Source organism: Balaenoptera ricei, chromosome 9 (assembly GCF_028023285.1).
Source record: "Balaenoptera ricei isolate mBalRic1 chromosome 9, mBalRic1.hap2, whole genome shotgun sequence".
Lineage (NCBI taxonomy): Eukaryota > Metazoa > Chordata > Mammalia > Artiodactyla > Balaenopteridae > Balaenoptera > Balaenoptera ricei.
The window spans coordinates 60,171,942-60,195,445 of NC_082647.1; the positions used below are offsets into that span (position 1 = coordinate 60,171,942).

Below are 23,504 nucleotides of genomic sequence, written 5' to 3' on the forward strand. Positions count from 1 at the left end.
TAGAAGGTAAGGCACGCTACTGGCTTTATTAGTTTGCTAGGGCTGCCATAACAATGTCCTATAAAAATTTCCTGTAGAAATTGAACGTCTCACAGTTCTGGAAGCTAGAATTCCAAGATCAAGATGTTGGCAGGGTTGGTTCCTTCTGAGGGCTATGAGGAAGAATCTGTTCTGTGTCTCTGGTGGTTTACTGGCAAGCCTTGGTACTTCTCAGCTTGTAGAAGCATCCCCCAGTCTTCGCCTTCATCTTCAATGGCATTCTCCATGCATGTGAATCTGTGTTTAAATCTCCCCTTTTTATAAAGACACTAGTCGTGCTGGACTTGGTGCCCGCACTACTACAGCATGCCCTCATCTTAACTAACTATATCTGCAATGACACTATTTCCAAATAAGGCCACATTCTGAGGTACTGGGGGTTAGGATTTCAACATAGAAATTTGGGGAGAGGGACACAGTTCAACCCATAAAGTGGGCTTTGGCACCTTTGCATTTGTTGTATTTACTTGTATTTAGTAAGTGCCAAGGAACAGCTGCTGAATCCATTGGATTTAAATACTTGTCTCTAGAAGGTTCAGAGATGGAGCTACTTCCCAGCAGATTAGTGGCCTTCTGAAAATTGCCTCTCCATCCAAGGTTTACCAGAAGAGGAAACTTCCCTCCCGCTAGTGCGTCACTGGGCTTTGTGTTAGGTCTTTGGGTCAGGAAGATACATCAGGTCGAGGTGAATATTTTGTTCAGGACCTTCCAAGCTGGTTTTTAATGGGCAGATAGCAGTAATATCTTTATATATAAAGATTTAGATGTGGTATTTATAATTTAACATGTTAAAGGTCTATTTGTCTAAAGATCTGGGTAACAGTGTACTTTTCAAAATTTTAAGTGCACATTTTTGTCTCACAGGTATGTGTTAGTAATAATGTGTTAGTAATAACTGTGTTAATGTGTTAATAATAAATGACAGTTTTCCTCAAAAGTGTTTTACATTCTTTCCAGTATGTATTTAGTGTGATTATAAAGTAATGATGTTGGTTCCACAATCTACACACATGCATATAGATTACTGTATTTCAGTATCTAAACTGCAATACTATACTTTACATATCCATATTTTTAAAATGGATATTCCTTCTGCAAATTAACTTGCTTAATATAATCAAGAACTTTTAGAGTTGCTTTTCAGGCTATACATATTTGTTTGGGCATTTAAATATGCATATATAATGCATTCTCTAAGTGGTTAGAGCTGAAATTTTGAGTTACTATAAATCTCAGGATTTATTGTGATGGAAATGGGACTCTCCATAGAGCTTTGGATCTTATAGAACGTCTGTAAATATCAATATCTGTTGAATGAATGAATATATGAATGAATGATGGGGGTGGAGGAAGTGAAGTCATTTCTTTTAAACTCCATTTGAGCCAATGAAATCAATATAATACTTGAGCGAAGGTAATATATTTAAAAACCATGGAAGCAAGTTTTAATTTTTTATACTGTTTTATTCCTGTAAGTTGGATTTTCTTGTGACACTTTGTCTTGCCCCTCTATCCTCTACACCGTGACTGATGATTTCAAGCACTCTGCACTGAAAGGGACCTCCAAGAAAGGCAGTTTGGGAAGAGAGAGAGAGAGTGGGAGCACATTTGCGTAGGGCAGGAAGGGCACTGTAACATCTGGCGGTGGTGGCCGACTGGTACCGTTTGTTAGTGCTCATTAAATTCACATTAATGCATGAACTGCTCTGAATGTGTAAATGCCATTTCAGGTTGGTTGCATTCTCCCAGGCCAATGGCAATGACTTTTGGGGCCCTACCCCAGGTTGTTTACTTGCCAATGGCATTTGACCTGGGGTCAGACCTGTATTTAACCCTTTCCTGTAGGTCAAAACCAAATTAATTTGGTGAGAATGAAATTGGAAATGAGTCGTCTGTACAGCAGGTGTCCCCTGTGGAGAATGTGCTACAGGTGGAAACATTTTAAGATCTGTTCCTGGCCCATCTCCGAAGAAGCTTCAGAGGTCAGAGAGGCAATTCCAAGACATCCCATGTGGTGAGGGCCTGGAGAGGGATGTAGCAGGTGCCGACTCGGGGCGGTTTTCTCAGAAGCGTGGGGGACTTTCAAAGAGGCCCTTTTTGGAGATAATGTATTCATATATTCATGAACGTATATCTTGGGCATTCGTCGTGGACTGATTTACTTAGAAGCCGCCCTAAATGATTGGAACTTTACCCTCTGCCCCTACCTCCCACCATCAGCCAGACACTTTGATTTGAAGGAAAGAATATAATGCATTTTTCTCTTTCTTTTTTCTAGAGGATGAGGATGATGAGGAAATGGTAGAACCTAAAGTTGGCCAGGATTCAGAACTGGAAAATCAAGACAAAAAACAGGAGGTGAAGGAAGGTATGGTGTGGGAGCTAAATTGAGTCATCATTTTATTGCTGTCTTTTTAACCAACATAAGGGACTATAGAGGTAAGTAAAAATTAAACGTATACCTCCTGCGTGGAAGGTTTTCTGTGACTGATCAGTACATTACATTTAGCAACATAAACTGTAATCCTTTATTTTTTTGACTGACAGAAACAAATAAAATACGAACCATCCACAAGTCCAGCAACAAGTCCAGTCACATTTCCAGTAAAATTATTACTAAATAGCAGTAAAATAAGACACTTGCTATCAATTGACATGTTATCTGGTTCACGCCATCATGATAACAGTATTCCCAATGATAACAGTAAAGGAAAGGAGCAGGTATAATTATTATGTCAATAAATTCTGAGGTTTATTCGTGTGATCTACAGAGAAACATTAACCGTGATCATCACTATTAACTATACTATTAAAAGTTTCCCTCCACACTCTGCCCATATCAGAAGGAGCAGCCTTTACATGCTCCAGTGATAACAATGACTAGTATTTATTAGGGGCTTACTAGGTACTTGGCTCTCTCCTTAACACTCCAGAGATATTATGTACCCTTCGCAACATCCTTTTGAAGCAGATACTATTATTTCCCCTATTTTATAGATAGAGAAAAAGGAAAAGAGAGGTTTAAAAATGTACCCGTGGATACATGATGTATAAGTACACGATCCAGGATTTGGAGTTGACTCCAAAGCCTATACACTTGCCCACAAAGCCATCCTCCTGTAATAGCACTGGATTTCAAAAAACAAGAAAGCAATAATGAAAAAAGAAAAGAAAGGGGAAGGCAGGAAATACTATAGCTGATGTTTCCCTAAAAATCTAAGTTTGTGTCCCTTTGAGATTTTCAGCCTATGGAGAAGAAGAGAATTTTGAGATTGTCATTCTTATTGAGAAATGGAGTGTCCATGAGAATGGAGTGTAGATTAAAAAGATTCTTCCATATTTCCTACTAAATGTCCCAAGTTTAGAGCAACATAAGTCTAATTAGAATTTCATTTGAGTTTTAAATTTTCAGTTTGCCCGTGGCTCTGGCGAAGTGCATGGCACATGGTTGTCCCTGGGGACTTTGTAGGAGTGGGTATGTACTGGCCATAGGGACTCACTTCAACCTGCCCAGGCATTGAGTGAGGTGGGTTACTGTCAAGTTCTAGGGTACGGCTGTAGGCAGGCAGTAGATTCAGCATCTTTAACAGTGGCCTCCACAGAAGTCACAAGTTACTCTTTCTGAGAGATGCTAAAAGGATTTGATTGAAGCAAGTTCACATTTAAACCTCCTACTAAGAACATGTATATATTTAAGCTGGTGAATAGAATATCATTAACACAGGTGTAGCAAGAGACAAAATAAGTCAAAGTTTACTAAAATACCCTCACCCTCTTTTTTTTTTTTTTTTTGGCAAAATATCCTTAAGATGTACTTGGTGATAAGGAGCCAGGGTGTATTTTGTGTGTCTTGGCACGGATTCCCTCCTGCCCCCCAGCCCCAATCTCCAAATTCTCTTCTCTGGCAAAGCATTGCAACCTCCTTCTTAAGTTCTGAGCAAAAACACCCTCCAGTTTCAACTCTCACTCATGCTTCATGGAATTGATTAAAGTCCTGTTAAAAGTCCAAAAGAAGTTTGAAAGTGCATTTCCTGTTACTGCCGAGCCGTGCATCTTAAGTCTCTATTAATGGCTTTTCTGCAAATTAGCACATAATGGGTTAAAAGCATGTTTATGTTGGCATCAAACTCTCTCTGGCTATTTTTTTTTTAAAGCAAGACAGTATTTTGCAAACTTTAAAGAATCTCTAGCAGATACAATCGTGGCGCCGTTCATACAGCTGCATGGTAGTCAGGGCTGTGTCAGCACTTCCATAGGAACCCTGAGTTTCAGGGATTTATTACTTAGCCATAAACATTTGCTCTGGGCTGAAATTTGACATACACAGTTTCAAACCAGGGAACACATTTTTGAGAAATCTGGCCTTTTTTGGAGTTAAAAAAAAAAAGTGCTCAGGGGGAGATGGGAAAAAAGTCAGTGCTCACTAGCTTTTGACATTTTTGCCCATGTGACATCAAAAGGCATTAAACAGTAAAGAAATATGGGTTTGATTTATTACTCTTCACACTCTTTTTTCCACAACAGAGTAGGGAAAACAGCAGGTAGCTTTTAGCTTTTAATCAAATTTTAGGAAATTTCTATATGTGAGTGTCCTAGTATTTTCATGTTTAGAGATTTAAAGCAACAGAATCGGAAACGTGACTCTTGTAAATGCACATTAACTCATAAACCTCACATTAACTTCAGAAAAGGACATCATTCTTTATTAGTTTGGTTTGGTTTTCTTGCTCTTGTTTTTGAACTGATTTCACTGTAAAATTCAGTAAGAGCTACTGTCCCTATTTAATCTGATTTAATATTTAAGTTTTGTGGGTTTAGTTATTTATTTTTTAATCTTTTTGATATATTCTTGAAAAATATTTAAAAGATGTAATTTTTATATTGAAATTTAAAGCTACATCATTGAAACAAGGCAAGACATTTCTGAAATGGATATTTTAAAAATTACTTTTGACCTAAAAATGAGATTGTAAAATACTCAATATAAATTGTGGATTCCATTACGGATTTTACATTTTTACAGAGAAAAAAAATCCAGGAACTCTAGAAATCAAAAGATATAGTGTCTAGTAAACAGAGTAAATCAAAAAGAAACTGAAAAGGTACACATTCAGGTCAATAAGAAAACTTAAGAAAGCATAGCAAATAGGATAGAATCAACATGAGAGACACATAAAAAAGTATTTTCATGTACAATACCAAGACAAATTAACATTTCTATAATAAAAAGAATTAAAAGTAGACCCTAAAATAAAATTCATACTAGATTTTAATTTTGCAGGCCATGAATTCATAGAATTAGGCAGTTCTCTAAACTTTGAGTTTCGTGACTCTAGTACATTGTTTTCATACTTCTTATTCAAGCTAAATATAACTGTTCAGGTAAATTTGGGTAAGTTTGAAAATTGTGCTGTCATTGGCTCATATGTAAGTCATATCCATGTGTACTACTTTTCCTGAAGAATCTTTATTTCTTAAAAAAGGTCACTTTATATGCATAAAATATTGTTAGCTCTTGGCAGAAATACTCCATGTTGCAAAAACAAACAACAAACCTCCTATAATAGCAATTTCTGCTTAACTTGTAAGAAAAATCAAACATTATCATTGCCCTTGTTTTGCTCTGTTATGCCTGTTGCTATTAAATTACTTCCTACCTTTTTATGCAGAGAAGATGTTGAAAATAATTCTTTAGGTTCCAGGGATAGGGAAAAGCTGAAGAAACAGAGATTTCAGGGAGAATTTGGGGTCTATCCTGGAGTAATACAATTCTGATTTTAATTGTTTATGCTTATATTTAAAATTTTGTGGACTCCATTAATCAACTAATTTTTTTTTTCATGAAATATGATGTCTGGAGAGGTTTTACCTCCAAATACAGATTTTGGTTGTGGTTCCTGGATGCTCCATTATGTTTTCATTACATTGTAATAACACATCAATTTAAAGACTTTTAAATATGAGAGGTTTGGAGTTTTAGCGAAAATAACTATGGCTCTGTTTAACTCCTAAGTTGAATATTGTTTATGACTTTTAAAAAGTACTCATCTGCACATGCATCTTATTATTTTGTGCTAACAAATCATGTCATTTGATCCCTGTTAGACATCAAAGCTTAATATAAAATATGTTCTTTGTTTTGCTTCAGTAGCAATTTAATTTCAAGCCAAATATTGTATTGCCAAACATAATATCTGGAGACGCTACTGCTTCACTTACCTGAACTTGGCCTCTGCAAATACACTTTGATCAGCCATTTATGTTTCTCTTAGAGAAGAAGTTGTATGTCTTGAAAGCTGAGATCAAAATGACAGTAAGCTACAGGGAAGAAAAAAATTACAGAAAATTACACAGGAACTGTTTTTTATTCAAGGTAATGGACCTGTAAGGAAATGTACAGGTGGAATACAAGTAGCTCAAAAAGATAAACAGAGAATAGAATAGATATTTTTAAAATGTAAAAACAGGAATAAAGGGAAAAAATTCCTATTTCTCTGCTTAATTTCAAGTGTGTCTCAAGTCATCCATCAGCAGTGACAAAAGCTGAATGAAGCTTTTAAAATAAGACATTCTTCTTGGCCCTGTAGCATCCTTGTTTAGTGAAGTTTATTTATTTGTATAACAGTACGGACCAAACCAAAAGGACCCTAGCGTTTTCCCCTTTACCTAGTTACATTTAGTAGTTTTACTGTTTTCTTGAACTTATATCAGGGTGAAAAAATTCAAATGCCTCATTTATGGGTGTTTTAGAAAGTAGACAAATTATATATAACTGCTAATTATTGAATGCTGAACTATTTGCCAGTGTATTTAAGTCTTAAACCAGACTTAAAGTTTAGGTGTCATTGCCTCATTTTATGGATAACACTGCGGCTTAGAGAGCTTTCATTGATTAAAAAATCCAGGCTAGCAAATGGCAGAGTAACTCTTGGATTCCAGGCTGGTTTTGTAGAGTTCTTGTTGTTTACAGTTTACACATTGCCCACTTCACCATTTCTCAAACTAGTGTCTGTGCAGCATTGCTCAGCAGATGTGGATGGAGGTTTTTGGAGAGTCCCAATACACATGGGCACATTTAGGGCTCTGGAGACTTCAGCAACAAAGAAATATTTCCGGCTGTATTTAGGGCTGCTAGAAACACCGGGGTGAGCTGTATTTGGAGATAATCTTCTGCTGTAGTGGATGAATCATGTTTTTCCATTTCTCAAGGTGTGAATCAACTACATCATAATCATTCTAATTTCTTGTACAAATACAGACCCTGGAGTCTTTCCAGACCCCCCTGCCTTTCAGTCTGGGGCAGGGGAAGGGAGGCCAGAAGGGGGGAGACATTATGAACATTAAAAGCTTGAGATCTACTTCCATGGCTCTGCAGGAGGGCTTCTTGACAGTTCAGATTTCTCAGGACAGTGGCTTCAAGATATCATTAATCAAATCAAATAACACTTCCATAAAACATTATGCTGTAGGTGGCTGTACCTAAATGAGTCCTCTGACCACGTGGCCAGGTAGAAATCGGTCCTGGTTATGAGGATGGTTGTGGAAGTGTTTGGGAAATCCTGTGGGTGAGTCATTCCACCAGGGACCCCTATGGTTTTAATGCACTGCCCTCCTCTTGTAGCTTAAACTCCAGGAGCTTCTGGTCCTACTGGAAGAGTAATTGATCAAACATTTATTGAAGTCTCTCTGCAGGAAAGTTGAACTGGGGTTCCTGAAGAACCACAAAGGTTCAGCTGACAGTTTCTGCCCTTAGGGATTTCTCATTCTGGGGGAGTTCCTAATCCTTCCTCTATAGTTTTATGTAAACCCTGCTACTGAAGGAACAGTTTATATAACCTAATCGTGACTCTGAGGTGAGCTGACTTTCAGACACTATGACATATTGCTAGTTATTTAATCTCTCTTTGCCTTATTTTGTATCTTCAAATTTAGTCTTATAAGATTAATCATGCTGGAAAAGTAAAGCATAATAACAATTATGAGGTGTCTTATAGCAGTTATTTGTTCCATGTGTTTGTTTAAAAGCAGAAGATATCTTGGGTAAAGGTGGGTTTGGAAGGACACGTTTCAGTTTTTGAGGAGAATCTATATAATGATCAATCAGCCTTATCAAGTAACTATCTAAAATAAAATGAATTTATCAGTAGAAAGAGGAAAGGTGCTATCTGGATCATATTATAGATAGTTCTTAATTATTTAGTATATGCAGCTTTACAATCTAATATACATGGTTTTATAGATTTCTCTATTATGTACTATTTGAGCTGTTTTTCAAGTTCAGTTCTAAAGAAAATAACGTTCAGAACTCATTGTTAAAACACACCAATCATTTTCATTTGTAATATTTTTCAACTCTTCAAAATAGTAATTAGTCCAGATATGAAATCTTTTTGTAAAATTGTCAGTGAAGATATCTGCAAAAACCTTTGGTGTGACTTTAAGAGTAATTTAGAATTAATATTAACAGTGGTTTATTTCACTGTGTCTTATCACTCTTTTGATAAGCAGTGTCTTTCAAGAGTTGGATTCCTCTTGAAATGTTTTAATTATCCGTTTTTATTTTTCTTTTCCAACAATCTCTTTTACATAAATAGCTCCTCCAAGGGAGCTGACAGAGGAAGAAAAACAGCAGATCCTTCACTCAGAGGAATTTCTCATCTTTTTTGATCGGACAATACGGGTAATTGAAAGAGCGCTGGCAGAAGACTCCGATATCTTCTTTGACTATAGTGGTCGAGAGTTAGAGGAAAAAGATGGGTTAGTTTCTTGTGTGCATTTAAAAAAATACTGTGATAAGTTATCTGTTGATTCTAAATTCACTTATGTTTTGAGTAGGCAAGTTCCAAGCCTAACAAATCAGAGGAGTATGAAATTCCAGAGCTGATCTTGCTGAACAGCTTTGACTAAGGGCTTTGGTTATGACTTCTGGCTTAGAGTTTCCTTGTAATTATCATGTGCTTCCATGAAATGCTTTTGAACTTGATATCTGGGGAACAGTCCAGGTGATAGAGACTGGCAGAGTCATGTACATTGTCCTCTGAGAAAACATAAGCAGCAAAAGGAGATTTGTGTTATATCCAGTAGATCTATTTTTGATGTCTAAGCAAACAGGAAGCCGAAGAAAATAAACATGAGATATGGGAGACCTTAACTGATGTGGGAGACAGCCAACAGAGACTGGGAACTCTTTCCTCTTTTGATGCCATAAGATGATGTGTATATGTCTTTTAGGAAATACAAGTGCCATTTACTTTTAACTAACCATTAGAAGTAAATGGCCCCAAATGACTTTCCCTGTGACTGCAACATATGTATTATATTCGGCAGGGGCTGTCAGCCATCTTCATGTGGATAATTGGAGGCACTTTATGAGCTTTGTGAGAGATATAGCTGGTTTTTAGCCACCAATTTCTTTTGGCCAAGAACAGTATGAAAAGACGAGATTACCTGCCTTTTTCATTAGACCTGACATTTTACTACTTCTAAAATTCAAATACATTGTCAAAGGCCAGCCTATCATCATTGAAGATGCTCAAGGCAATGTAACAGTGGCTCTGAAAACAGTTTCAAAAGGGAGTTCTAAAAATGTTCTAAACAGTTGACAGCGTCGTTAGACTACATCAAAGAGAATAATATTTTGAATATATGTGTTATATTTGTTTTCTTTTAAAAAGCCATTACTCTATGGCTCAGTTAGTTTTCTGAGTCCTCTTTCCCTCTGGGTGCCTGGCACAGTGTTATACTGGGTTCCTGGCAGATATTTGGGTGCATGTACCTCTTGCCTGAGTTTGCAATGGTGGAGCTGAGGAAAGGTTAGCAGGGGAAAAAAAAGTCATAATAAGTCAGCTGCTTGGAGCCCAAATACCTAATCTGAGGTCAAGTCACCCAGTCTGAACAAGAACTATATAGGACAAGTGATACAGGGTGCAAGGCAATGGAATGAAGCAAATGAACAGAAAAAAAAGGTGAGTGTGGAAGAATTCCTGAACTGAAGCCCAAGGAGTATAGGCAGCTTTTTATGCAGATCCCATAGCTGCTGACACAGAACAAGTATGACTCAATTTAAACACTCCGTCTTGTGGAGCAAATGCATGACCAGTGCAGAGTTCTTGAGAGGAGGTTTTGCATCCAGTTGAATATCAGCCAAGTAAACACTAGCTAAAGTGTAATCCTCCTCCACCCAGATGCTATTTTGGTCTATGTGAGGTATCTAAGGTGTTTGGTGAATCCCTCACTCCCCAGCAGGCCTGTCTCACGGTGGAACTTTTCACTTGCTATTGAGCAAGGAGGCAACTGCCACCTTCAATCAGAAATTACAGGTAAAGAGAAACATGCATACCATTTCTGGTCTAAGGCCAGATAAGGTGTTATTGATACCAAAGAATCTCCAAATGTGCTGTGTTTCCTTGAGAGCTGGGAAATTTCTTGTAAACTCTGATTCAAGGCAGAGCTTATTAGGGGGAGGAGAATGCTTTAGAACTGCTCAAGATAGGAAGCTGAAACAAATTTGACATTTCACACCAGGCTTGGAACAACATGTGGAGACCTTTTCTGGGCCAGGTTAGAGAGAGCTTTGCAGAAAGGAGACCACCTTTCGTTCATTTATGATCAGAGTTTGCTGTCTAAATTGATGCTTTGGCTTTAGAGAGTATTGTGTGCCATGCTCTTGCCATTTCATTCTTTCAGTATGAGCACTAGAGATAAAGCCCCATTTTGAAGCATCATATTTGTCTTTGATGTTTAAACCCTCCTAGGGATGTCCAGGCTGGAGCCAACCTTTCTTTCAATCGTCAGTTCTATGATGAGCATTGGTCCAAGCACCGAGTAGTCACTTGTATGGACTGGTCTCTCCAGGTAAGAATTGTTGCTGGGATGGGACAAACTGGACTTGTGTTCTCATGGCATTTGTATTTAAAGAAAAAATAAGAGAGAATTGCTCCACGATTTTGGATGTGTTCACTAACCTGCAATTTTTTTTCTGTGCCTATTGGTTTTCTTTCTCATTTTACTGAAGTTTCAGTTTAAAATTTGCACTCTATTATTCATACACATTGAGTACTTACTAGGTACCAGACAAGGAGGCAGGCCATTCTGTCCATGAAACTGCTCTCACTAAGGTCACCAATGATTTCCTACTTGTCAAATCCTGTGGATATTTTTAAGCCTTAATCTGCCCTGACCTCTCTTTGTCATCCAGCTTTGTTGACTTCCCCATACTTCTAAAAATATTATCCTTCCACTGAGTTCCACAACTCGACTCTCTTTCAGTTCTCGAACTCCTCCAAGACTTCTTTTTCCTCTCCTACCCTTGTGGTCCTCGTGGTCACGCCCTCAACCTTTACTCTTCCCGACATGCTCTCTGTGGGAGATCTCTTCCACTGCTATGGATGCAACCGTCACGTGGGCAGCCTTTTTCTATCCCCCGCCCAATCTCCCTCCTGAATTCCACTTTACGCACCAGACAGATCCATTCAGGTGTCCCATAGAATCTCAAACTAATCACTAACTCATTATTTCCACACATCTGAAATCCGTTTTTGCCTCCTCTATTCTATGTTAAAGCCATCACAATATACCCAAGGACCTAAAGCAAAACTTTCGTCATTAACATTAGAAACTTTCTCTCCCTTATCTCCCAGACCCAGTCTGTCACCAAGACTGTCCATTTCGCCACTCATATATTCATCATCTTACACCTGTAGTATTGCTAACCTTCTTATGTTCTTTCTACATCCAAACTTGTCCACCTATAGTTTTCCCTCTAGACATCTAGCCAAATAATCTTTCTAAAAATGCAAATCTGATCACTTCACTCCCTGGATTAAAACTCCCTATTGCCTGCAAGAAAAAAAAAAATCTAAACTCCCTAGTGTAGCGTTCATAGTGAAAGCAGGCAGATTTACCAAAAGCCAATTTAATGGCCAACTCAATTAGTGTATAATTTACCCAGCACTGAGTAGTTAAATAATGCACATAAAGGCACACAGCCTAATTGTGGTGAGGTCAGAATATGAACTCAGGTGGTCTGACTCCTGAGCTCACATTCTTGATGACCATGCTCCGTCCCCTCCTGTAATGACAATGACATAATAGCAATGAGGGAAATAGGAATGATAAGTACTGGGCATTTATACACAGCGCAGTTTCTGTTTTCTTATAGTCTGTGCTTTTATTGGGAATAATTATCATGGCTAGCTTTTAATTTGTGTTTCTTATATGCTAAGCACTGTGCCAGCTGCTCTGGAGGCATTGTCTTATTTCACCCTCATAACATCAAGTGAGGCAGCCACTGTTTCTATTTTAATTTTATAGCTGAAGAAATTGAGGCTCAGAGCAACTAAGTATCTTACTAACAGTCACTCAGCTAGGATGTGGTACATCAGGGCTTTGAACCCAAGTCTTTCAGCACTTCCAGGCGTATGCCCTTTACCAGTGCCTCCCACAAAGGGCTTATGAATCTGGAACCAAAAGAGGTTCTAAGTGCTGAGTGACGTAGGGCCGAGAGCAAGTGCTTTCAGGATTCAGTGGAGGTTGCAGTCTGTCTCTGGTTGGACAGGGCATCTTAGAAGACTGGGATTAGACAAAGGGAAGGGAGAAGAGTGAGTTCTAGGCAGAGCAGTGAAGCAGATGATGTGAAGAGCCCCATTTAGTCGTGCTGGGAACAGGAACACTGAAGAGGAATGTAATCCCCTGCAACCAGACTGTCAACAGCCACAAAGTGGGCAAGCGCTCTCTCCCCTTGAATCTCTTTTTACGTCCAAGGTCGTGCAGAGGCTGAGACAGGCAGGGTGTGGCCAGCCACTTCCCTCCAGTGCGTGCGTGGTCTGTGAGCACGCTCGGGTGTGCATGCAGAAAGCAGATCCAAGGCTGAGGGAGCGCTTAGCTCGGCTTGTTCACTTGTTCACAGTCTGGAAATCACACAGGAACCTTATCTGACACATTCCTCAAAGGCAGGTCTCACGGATAACTCTCCCTGAGGAGGCAGCGGGGAGGTCACCAGTGGGGCTGGTCCCTGCCTGGCCTCAGCGTGTGGTGGGCCCTATTGCCCGTGGATAGGTTTGTTTCCACACAGGATCTTGTGTGTCATTTTTGTTGCAGGAAGTGAAACTGGAAAGGGCAGAAACTCCACCGTAGAGAGACTGCATCTGTTTTTCCCCATTTTTGTGTAACCTGCCATCTACACTGTGGGGAAGGGGTTTGCATTTCTGAAAACTGTATTTTCTTTGGAGCATAAGAAACAGGAATTAGAACCCTTAGTTCCTACATCATAACAATTTGGGGGTTCAGAGGACCAGGTTTACATATGTATGGAATGAAGAGACTTTCTGAGTGAATCTACATGCAATCCAATGATATTCAGAAAGAAGAAAAGGATAGAGGCATAGTCTTAGCGTCTAGTAGAGGCAGGTATGCTTAGGATGATTATGAGTGGAACAGAATGGAACAGAGGGGAAAAAAGGAAGAAACTGTAAGATTCCTGCATAGCTTTGCTGTGACCTCTTGTACTTCTTAAACAAGAACACTTTAACTTTGCGATATTTGCAAAATATCCACCAAACATTATTCCCTGGAAGACATTTGGGCACTTGGTTAATTACGTCAACTTTGCTATTCATTGAATATTGTTTAGCACAGGGGGTCAATAATACTATCCACATATCATATGACAGATTTGGCAGACATATACAAAACTAGACATATGATCTCACTCCCACCATGTATATTCCTCTCATATGTAAGTTGCATCCTCTAACCTTGGAGTCACCCAAGATACAAACCCAAGTAATTTTTTTTTTTTATTGAAGTAAAGTTGATTTACAATGTTGTGTTAATTTCTGCTGTACAGCAAAGTGATTCAATTATACATATATATACATTCTTTTTATATTCTTTTTCATTATAGTTTATCATAGGATATCGAATATAGTTTCCTGTGCTATACAGTAGAACCTTGGTGTTTATCCATTCTCTATATAATAGCTTACATCTGCTAACCCCAACTTCCTACTCCATTCCTCCCCCACCCCTCTTCAAGTAATTTTTGGTAGCTCATTTAATTGCAAAACCCAATCAAATTTACAGTAGCAGAAAGACCCCCACTGTGACCAATTCAAATCCACTTACATGTGGAGTTGATACCTACTTTATGTCATGCCCTCCACTTTTTGCTTATTATTAGGAAATAGCTTCCTAACTGGTCTCCCTGCCTCAATTCTCTACACTGTTGAGTCATTGTCAGTACTTTTCCAGTTTACTATTTGTAAAGATTACTTATTTGCTCTCAGTGTCACCTTGAGCAAATTACCTGACTTTTCTTGGCTTAAGTTTCCTCACTCATGAAGTGATAATCATACCTAGCTCACATGCTTATTGTATTAAATGAGTAAATGTATTTAAAACACTTAGAGTTTTAAAACTGTCTAGTATATAAAAAATACTCAATAAATGTCAAAGTAGTAGTAGAATTAGTGGTATTAGTAGTTGCGGCGTATGACTCCCAGAGTGAAGTCTAAAATCATTAGCCTGTACTCAGTGACTTCCGTGAGGATGCCCTGAGGCATCTGCAGCCCTTTTATCTTTTTCATCTCTTCGCATAACCTGCCTCCCAGCCAGGTGCTATAACCTACTGTCTCCTGAATATGTTTTCCACTGCATTAGTGAAGAAAACTTTACCGCTGGCTACCTTAAGCAAAAAGGGAAATTTATTCGAGAGCTACTAGGGTAGTCAGGGAATCCGTGGAAGAGATGAAGAACGGGGACTCAGGAGTATAAATCTGGGCAGCTTGAGAGGCTTCACCAATAAGATGCTGTCATAAGCTGACTCATTTGCCAGCCCATGGGTTCTGTGTCTCAGCTCAAAAGTTACAGTAGCCAAGTTAGAGAATGTGATTGCCCCAGCTGGGTCAGGTAGGAACCCTGCAATGAATTAATTGTCCCTGGGAAGTTAGACACCTGTGTATTGAGGTAATCTCCAAAGATTGGGAGAATCACTGTGAACCAGGGAGACACCCAAGAGAGATTTCCTGCATCAATATTTGTACCCTCGTCTATACTCTCCTCTCACTTCTCTCCTAATCACCTAGCCATTTAACAGGGCCCAATCAAGTCTCATTTCCTCTCAGAAGTCCTTTCCAGTATGTCTCCCTACCATACCCCATTCCAACTAACGTAGTTATTTTCTCCTGTGTGCTTTGATAGAACTCCTTTTGTATCTCCATCTTAGCATGTTCTGCTTTTATATTTGTGTTGTAGTTATTCATACATGTGTCTCACCTCCCTCTGCTAAGTGATGAGCTCCTATAAAGCAAAGCATGTTACTGTTGAAATTCGTGTCCCACATTTTACCTGGCACCAGTGCCTCTCATATGCATGGGGGGGGGGGCACTTGACGCATGCCACAGTGGGCTGGAAGGGACATGGTCTTTGAAACCAAATAGACTTCAAGCAGGGTCTCACTTTATCATTTATTAGCAACTTAACTTGGAACAAGTTCCTTACCCAGGGACCCTTGGCTCCTTTGTAGAAATGGGAAAACCATTGCTTACTTTAGAGAATTGTAAGGATCAAATGAGTGAACATGTTCCCCAGCCCAGTGTCTGGCACATAATGGCACTTAAAACATGTTGGTTCCTTCCTCGCCAATAAATGTCAGATTTTATTTCTTTATAAGAAAAAGCAGCTTGAGAGCAGATCTGCTAATTTCCGGGTAAAATTCTCCTAGGTTAAATATTAGATAATTCAGCCCCGTGAGTAATCACAAACTTCCTAGTAGTTAATATTCCCTTTAAGATCATAATTTTAACCTTTAAAGTTTAAATAATCGTGCAGAGATTTACTACTTTTTATTGGAAAATAAGAAAATATGATTAGTCATGTTCAAACAAACATACTAGAGGAGACTTTGAAATCACAAACACTTTCAAGAGATAAGAGTTAATCAGTATCTTTAGGCCTTTTGATCCTAGTTATAGATATTTCACCAAAAGCATTTCACTGGTATTTTACAAAAATTCTCCCTGTTTTCTAAAGGAGTTTTAAACCCAATAATGTAAAATATTTTTTTAATGAAAAAAGAAGAACTGCAAGTGGGAGCCAGCGATGAGACCCAGATGTGAAGCTGTGGGATATTATTCCAGACACATCTGGCTGTCCATTGGCCACTATGGTAGTGGTGTTGATGTTTATAGAGTTGCCTTTTCACATGTGACATAGTTAAACTTCAGATGGACAGTCTGGAGACTTCTGTGTTTATCTGGATGTTAGTTTCTTTGAATGGGCTTCGAATCAAAGGCCTTTTTCTTAACAGGCCTTTGATTCATCCGCTAAGGAGTGTTTTCTAATAAAGAATGATTACTTTCCCCTGGTGGCCACATACGTGTGTGTCGTTATAGGCTTATACTTTCTCTGTACCAACTGGCAAGTTGTAACTCTCTGCAGCTTTCTTAAGTTGAGGGAGCTCAAAGAATGAATACAATCACATAGAAGACTTAGGTTTAATTATTTTTGATAGGAAAAAAGTTGATGTTCAAATTTATACAGGCAATCTTATGTTAAATATATGCAGTGTAGTGAAAAAGAAGGACAAAATTACTTGTGAGCAAAGACTGATACGACCTGCTATAATCCTGATGCTATTTTTAATGGAGCTGCCTTATGGGAATCCCAGGTAAGAATGACATTTTCATGAAATGTACTCTAACTCATAAATACCTGCCATGAGATTCAGCCTCAGTTTATTTATAACACTCAGCATAGAGTTCATGTATGGTGAGTAGGTATTTCTACTCATTGTAGAGTCCTCTTTGTTATTTTACTGCTCGTGTTTCTTTTACTTGAGCTTTTAATTGTTGGTGTTATTTAACAACAAGATTAAAGATAAGGTCTTGCCACTGAGCACAGGGTTACTGACATTAAGAAAGAGCATTTGTAATTCAACAGATTTTGGCACAAGTTTATTGTGCTAGGACTTACTATACTCTGGATTCAGAGGTCAATAAAAACAAGTCCCTATACTCAAAGAGCTTACAATCTAGTAATAGACATAGGCCAGGACACACACATAGGGGGACACACATAATGCTAAGGGAGCTGATGAGAGGCAAGGAGGGGTGGTGGATAGTTAGATAGGATTGTCTGGAGGACTTGATGCCTGCATCGCGTCTTAACGAATAAGTTAATGATGTAACCAACACAGAAGAGGCATTCCAATGAGAGTGAGTATCAGACTCATGGTACAGAGGCTGTACCTATGAACCTCAGAACTAGCCCAATGAGGCTGGGTCATAGGGTGGGGTTGGGAGGAGGGAGGGAAGGTTGTAGGAGATTAAGCAGAGAAAGTAGAAAGTAACAGATCATGAAGGATCCTATATGACCTGGATTTTATCTTGAAAGTAATGATGAGCCGTTAAAGTATTTTAAGCAGAGGAGTGACTTAGCCAAATGTATGTTTTGTAAAATCATATTGACAAAGGATGAAGAGTGGAGTCGGTGAGGGTAGAGCATGGCAAGTCTGCAAGCAGGAAGCCGTTTAAAAAACTGTTGTCTTCATCCAGACAAGAAAGTCATTTAGGAGCCCTCTGATCTTAAGCATAGAAAGAAAACATGCATTTGAATGGTATTGAGGAAGTAGTGAAACACAGCATATGAAGATGAGAAAGAGGGAGGAGTAAAAATGAACGTGGAGTGTCTGGCCTGGACAGCTAGGTAATGTCAGTGCAAAGCACTAAAGGGATGAATGTTGGAAGAGGGAATGTTGAAAGAGCAGTAGGTTTTTGTAGAAGGCAACAAGCTCGCTTTCCTATGCATTGCATCTGACGTGTCTATGGACAGCCTTGAGAAATCCCCAGTAGCTGTAAAATCTTCACCTCAGAGAGAAATCAAGCCTAGAGATAAGGATTTGAACATTGTCAATATATTAATGCTCATTAAAGCTATTGATGAGTTCACCCAGGGACAGTGTGTCGAGAGAGACAAATAAGGGCAGAAAACAGCCCCCCTTGGAATATAGGTAATAGAAGAAACCGTAGGGACTGAAAAGAATGGTTTGGAAGAAGATCAGGAGAGAAAGATGTCATGGAAGCCAACATAGGAGAAAGGAGGGAGTAGCCCAAATGTCATATAACCCAGAGAGATCCAGCAGTGCATGCAGTTTAGTAGTCATTGGTGACTATGGCAGCACACGTGGAACGTTTGTTGGGAGTAGAAACCAGATTGCAGTGGGTTGAGACGTGAAGTTGGTATTAAGTATGCCACAACTTAAAAAGAAAGTGCCATTTAAAGTATGTAATAGAGCATGTGTCTGTTGGAATAAGAATGTTTTCCTTGTGTTGTCATCTTGGCATAAGCCATCCTTGTGACCTCTTCCATCCAGTACCCCGAGCTGATGGTCGCTTCCTACAACAACAACGAAGATGCTCCCCATGAACCAGATGGAGTGGCCTTGGTTTGGAACATGAAGTTTAAGAAAACCACACCAGAATACGTCTTCCACTGTCAGGTAGGAGTCAGCAATGTAAAAAAAACTTACATCCCCTACTAGACCAAATATAGTTCATGCTGCCTCGCACCTATTTTATGTGGAGAAGAAGAACCAAGTTTAAAAATGGAATTGTTGACAATTTTGGAAAATTCCCCCACAGTAACCTAATGTCTGGGAAAAGTGGCAACCCTCTCCAAACAGTTCGGAAGCCTGGTTGGGGACTGTGTGTCATTTTCTTTCCATTTAAAACAGCCCCCATGAGGATGAGTTTATAAAGACCTCGCACTTAGGAAGAAATCTGGGTGTACCACTTCCTCTGCTTAGCAGGAACATATGCTTGCCCACCCTCGTGGACACCCTCAGAGCAGTACCATTTCAAGTTCCCTCCTCTCTCTGAAATGCAGTTCAATGGGATTTCGCCAATTTTAAGTTTACGGGTGCCATCTTGCTTTAGAGGTAATAATACTTTTGTAGCCAGTTTAGGGTAAGGTTTATCACTATCTTTCTTGACTTGTTGAGAAATATAGATACTGTTTCCAGTTTGCAACTAGTCTGGGACATTTTACTGCTTGTATCTGCTGACACATTGGTCTTCTCTTCCATTCAACACAATACAGGCTGAAATTATGTCACAGTTGCACACACTCGGCTTTGCCCTGTTGCCATGACTCTGCTGAAATAATAGGCCTTGGTAGTGGCCAGTACACCAACCCCTTTATTAATGCCCCTCTCCTGTGATTACGCACAGGAAAATGCAAACGAACAGTTTAGCTCAAAGTTTCAATTCCTCAAATATTACGATTCAGAGGTACTGAGTGGCAGATTACTCTGAAAACAAATACATTAGTTGAAGAAGGTGGGTAAACCTGTTGATATTTGGAAGCTTAGTGCCATTTTATATCTAAGAGCTGAGTATCTTTTTAAACTAAAATATGTTTAGACTTTAGAACATTATCAGATATAATTTGGGGAACAAGAGCTGCTGGAGTAGAAGTCCCAGCTTCAACCTGATTGAGTAACCTCTAACTCTTACCATGTTTTTCTAATTTGCTATCTTAAAAACAAGAAGTCCTGGTCTGCATAGTAAATAACCTTTATTTTTTGAACCTTTGAAATAAGAACAGTTTTTTCTTTCTTTTTTTTTTAGATTATCAGATTTGTCAGTCTGATACGCTCTTTCTGTAAACATAGAAGCACAAAATCCTAATTTTATTCAGTTTAAAGAGTTTTGCTGAATTACCAAGAAAATACTAAAAGGATTATGGGATAAGCAGAAGCACATTTTTTGAAAAACAGTGCCATTTAAGCTATTTTGATATTGTATGAAGCATATATTGAATTTTTTTAAATTTAAGAAGTGACACTATATTGTTTTGGTCGAAGTACTTAATGTTTATCCTAATTTAAATATTTTATTATATTAACTGACGAAAGGTAGCCTGTGATAATAACAATTTGATAGCGTGCTTAATATTCACAACATTGCACAGTAACAGGTCAGTAGGAACTAATAATGCTGAGTGAAGAGGCAAATTCCAAAAGTCTTTGGAATTAACTGGAATTTTCAAATTATCTGTTTTATCACACAGTGGTTAATACCAGTATTGACTGAAAGGAGCATTCTTTCTTTCACCTCCTGGTACCTTTGGGAGCATTTACTAAAAGCTTCACCAAAAGGCATTTAACCTTATTTTTAGTTGCCCCCTTAAATGCTCCAATATATGTGTTTTAGAAGATATACCCTTGATTTTTTTTTTTTTTTCAAGTCAGAAGTACTCTGACTATCCTACCAAAAGATGCTGACTAAACTATCTCTGTATTCCCCAGATTCCTACTATTATCTTCACTTCATCTGGTGACCAGAAGCAGCTGGGGGTTCTAAACTCTACTAGCATTCTTACTGAGAAAGGGGAAAATTTTAATACTTTTAAACTTTGGGGTTAAGTGACATGTGCAAAAGAACAGTCTAGTGATTTAAATGTTAATCACATCTAAATACCTTCACACCAACATTTAGACTTGTATTTGACCAAAAAACTAGGTACTATAGCCTAGCCAAGTTGACACATAAAATTAACCATCATACCTGAATTTCACCTCAGAGCAATCCAGGAAACTAATACCTTTCACAGCTGCTAAAGTCCTACTGATTTCAGATCACTTTGGGCTAATAAGCAAATATACCTAGAGTGATCAACTTTGAAATTATTAGACCTTGAGTGGGAGCTTTCCTAAGAGGTGAGAAAAAAACAATAATTTGAGGACATGGGGAATGTCTCTGTGACATTGATCTCTGAAAATAAAAAAGATATTAACATGTTTTAAGAATCTACATTCATTGTGGTAAGCTCCCATTACTCCCCAGATGAGAAACTGTGGCTCAGAGAGGCCATGAACCCGGGCAGGTGCCTGTAAATGGCAAAGCCAGGATTGAAGTCAGCTCATATTTACTCTGAAGCCTGTGTATTGCCTCCTGCTGCACTAGTCAGGAATTCAGCCAGTTAACACCACGCAGGTATGTGGCATGGGGGTCTGGGGAGAAGTGAATAGAGAGAAAAATGGAACAGAGATGTGTTTTCCATCTTACTTGATCATTGCAATCACCTGGGTGACTTTAAGACCTACTACTGATGCCTGCGTTTCATCCAGAGATTCTGATTTAATTAGTCTGGGCCACAGTCTGGTCATTTTTAAAAGCTCCCAAGTGAGTTGAAGATGCAGCAATAGTTGAAAACCACTGGAATGTAGAGGAGAGATGAAGAAAGGTGATAGACAGAGATGAAGATAGGTGATGAAACTATTTGGCTTCTTTATTTGGAAGTATGCCCATCATTCCTTTTTCCCCTTTGGCCCAAACTAGAGTGGCGTTTTTTGCCTTTGTTACTCTGATGCCCTCCCGCCTGACCCTATTTGAGAAATTTCCTACCAACTCCCTGCCCCTTCCCACTTCACCTCACCTGGAGGAGGTGGAGACCTCCACGCCCCACCCCTCCTCCCACACACACTTATTTCCTTGAGCTCACTTATTGGTGGGATCTGCTTCTGTGGTGGTCAGAAGATCCGGAGTTGTTTTTCCAGGAGTGGACTCAAGACCATATTGAACACGACACAACGTGCATTGGACAGTGCCATTTCTTTTGGGATAATGACACACCTTGCTGTAGTTGATCTCCGTGAAGTTCGGATCACTGCCAGGTAAACATCAGTGGCTGCCAAAAGAAAACAAAAGTGCCGTGATAGTGAGTATGACTGAGCTGTTGGGAGACCAAAGCAGGGGTAACTTAGGCAGCCAGGGAAGGTGTAGGTGACTTAGTGGATGGAGGTGAGGTGGAGGGAAAAAGTAGTAAGGGCAGTTTGGTTACCATGCACTAACCATGGTAGTGCAGGGGGGAATTTGGAGAGCCCACAGAATTAAAATACACATGAGAAAAACCAAAACCGCCGCTCACTGACCTATCACTTTTCTTCTTATATCCTTTCTGTTCATTGGTAAAGCTTATTTACTACATTTGGTCCTTTCCAGACATTATCTCACTGAAATTGGGTAGAATGAATGTGCTTCCACATTCTCCTATGATGTTCCAATAATTTCAAAATTAGTTTGCTTAGTAAGAAAGAGGACTGGGGGTGAGGAGGAGCTACGGGTGCCTTATGATGATTGTACTTTTATCATTTTGGAATAATCACGTTAGCTAGCCATTTCTTGCTGACCTCTTGATTCTTCATATTTTCGCAAGTGTATAGTTGCAAACAAATCCTGTGGCTCAGAAAAGCATCGTTTCAGGCACTAGAAAACAAATGCACAAGACGCAGATATCAGTTCCGTGTTCCTTTGCAAAGACTGACAGGCTTTTAGCCTAATGGTAGAAAGATTGCAGGAGGAAGTCTCCTTTCTCTCTACTGAGAATAGCAAGGCCAAGTACCTTCCACTTTCGTGGGCAGTTTTCTGTCTTTACTAAACTGAATGTTTAGTGTGGGCTCTGGTCCTGCATTTTCTATTTTCATTTCAATGAGAGCCATCCGTACTTGGACGACATCGGCAACTCTGCATAGAAATCAGCCACTCGGCCCCACCGCACCATCTGGCAGCGCTCCTGCTGTCTTCTGTAGTGGCTTCCACACACTGTCATTAGATTATGTGTCTGACCACCCTGCATTGCTTACCCTGGTGTGGTCTTTCTCTTTTAAATGCAATGAATAGAATCAGAAATATATATCTTAGAATTATCTGCATTGAGGTAAGTGGAAAAGCTATATTTAGAGGCTTGGCTTGGTCAGAGGTTTTTATTTTTACTTTTATTTTTTTTTCCTGATTTGGTTTCTTTGTTCTTGGCATTCTCTTTTTGAGGATTATCTGACAATGACCTGAAACTGACACAGACCTGAAGTTCTCCTGATTTCGGGGGAAAGCAGGATGTGAAGTGGGGTTAATACCGAGTAACCTCATTTGTGCCAGTGTTTAAAATCCTCAGCTGACTTTCCCCCCCCATGTGTGGCTGCGCTTCTCATTAAGATTCTATAGAGGTTACAGGTGAGACTGAAGCTACAGCTGTAGCCGTCCAGTGATCGGTTTTGTGTGAGGTTCCTGCTGACCTCGTCATCCCCACCCTCGCTGTGAGGAGTGATGGGAACACAGGAGAGAATGTGGGCTGCTGGTGAGGGGAGTGGACAGAAAGGCAGGACTGGCACCTCTGTTCCTAGCTGACCACACTGCTGAGTGACCCTGGGACAGTTGTTGAGGCGTTGCTGTCATGTCGTGGAGAGAAGACTTCCCCTGGTCTCTGGTGGAACTGTGAGGTTTATTGCAATAAACTTGATTTCTTCTCCCATCAATTTTTGTTCCTCTCCCGGCTCAGACTGTGGGCTATAATCTAAATGAACAAAACAGCTATGGACACAAAGATATAAATTAAATGAATTTTCCAAGGTATATTATGACCAGAGAAGTGTTAGAATTTAACTTGAGGATTCTTTTTTAATGAAAGGA

General features: G+C 39.3%; 1 protein-coding gene across 4 annotated transcripts in view; it reads left to right on the plus strand.

Moving 5' to 3' along the window:
- Positions 1 to 23,504, plus strand: part of DYNC1I1 (dynein cytoplasmic 1 intermediate chain 1) — a 342,609-nt gene that overhangs the window by 203,240 nt on the left and 115,865 nt on the right. For all 4 annotated transcript variants that reach the window (XM_059933890.1, XM_059933891.1, XM_059933887.1 and 1 more), the window contains 4 exons: positions 2,318 to 2,407; positions 8,634 to 8,796; positions 10,794 to 10,893; positions 18,410 to 18,535. In XM_059933890.1, the coding sequence (XP_059789873.1) occupies positions 2,318 to 2,407; positions 8,634 to 8,796; positions 10,794 to 10,893; positions 18,410 to 18,535 (479 nt within the window). The remainder of the gene's footprint in view (positions 1 to 2,317; positions 2,408 to 8,633; positions 8,797 to 10,793; positions 10,894 to 18,409; positions 18,536 to 23,504) is intronic.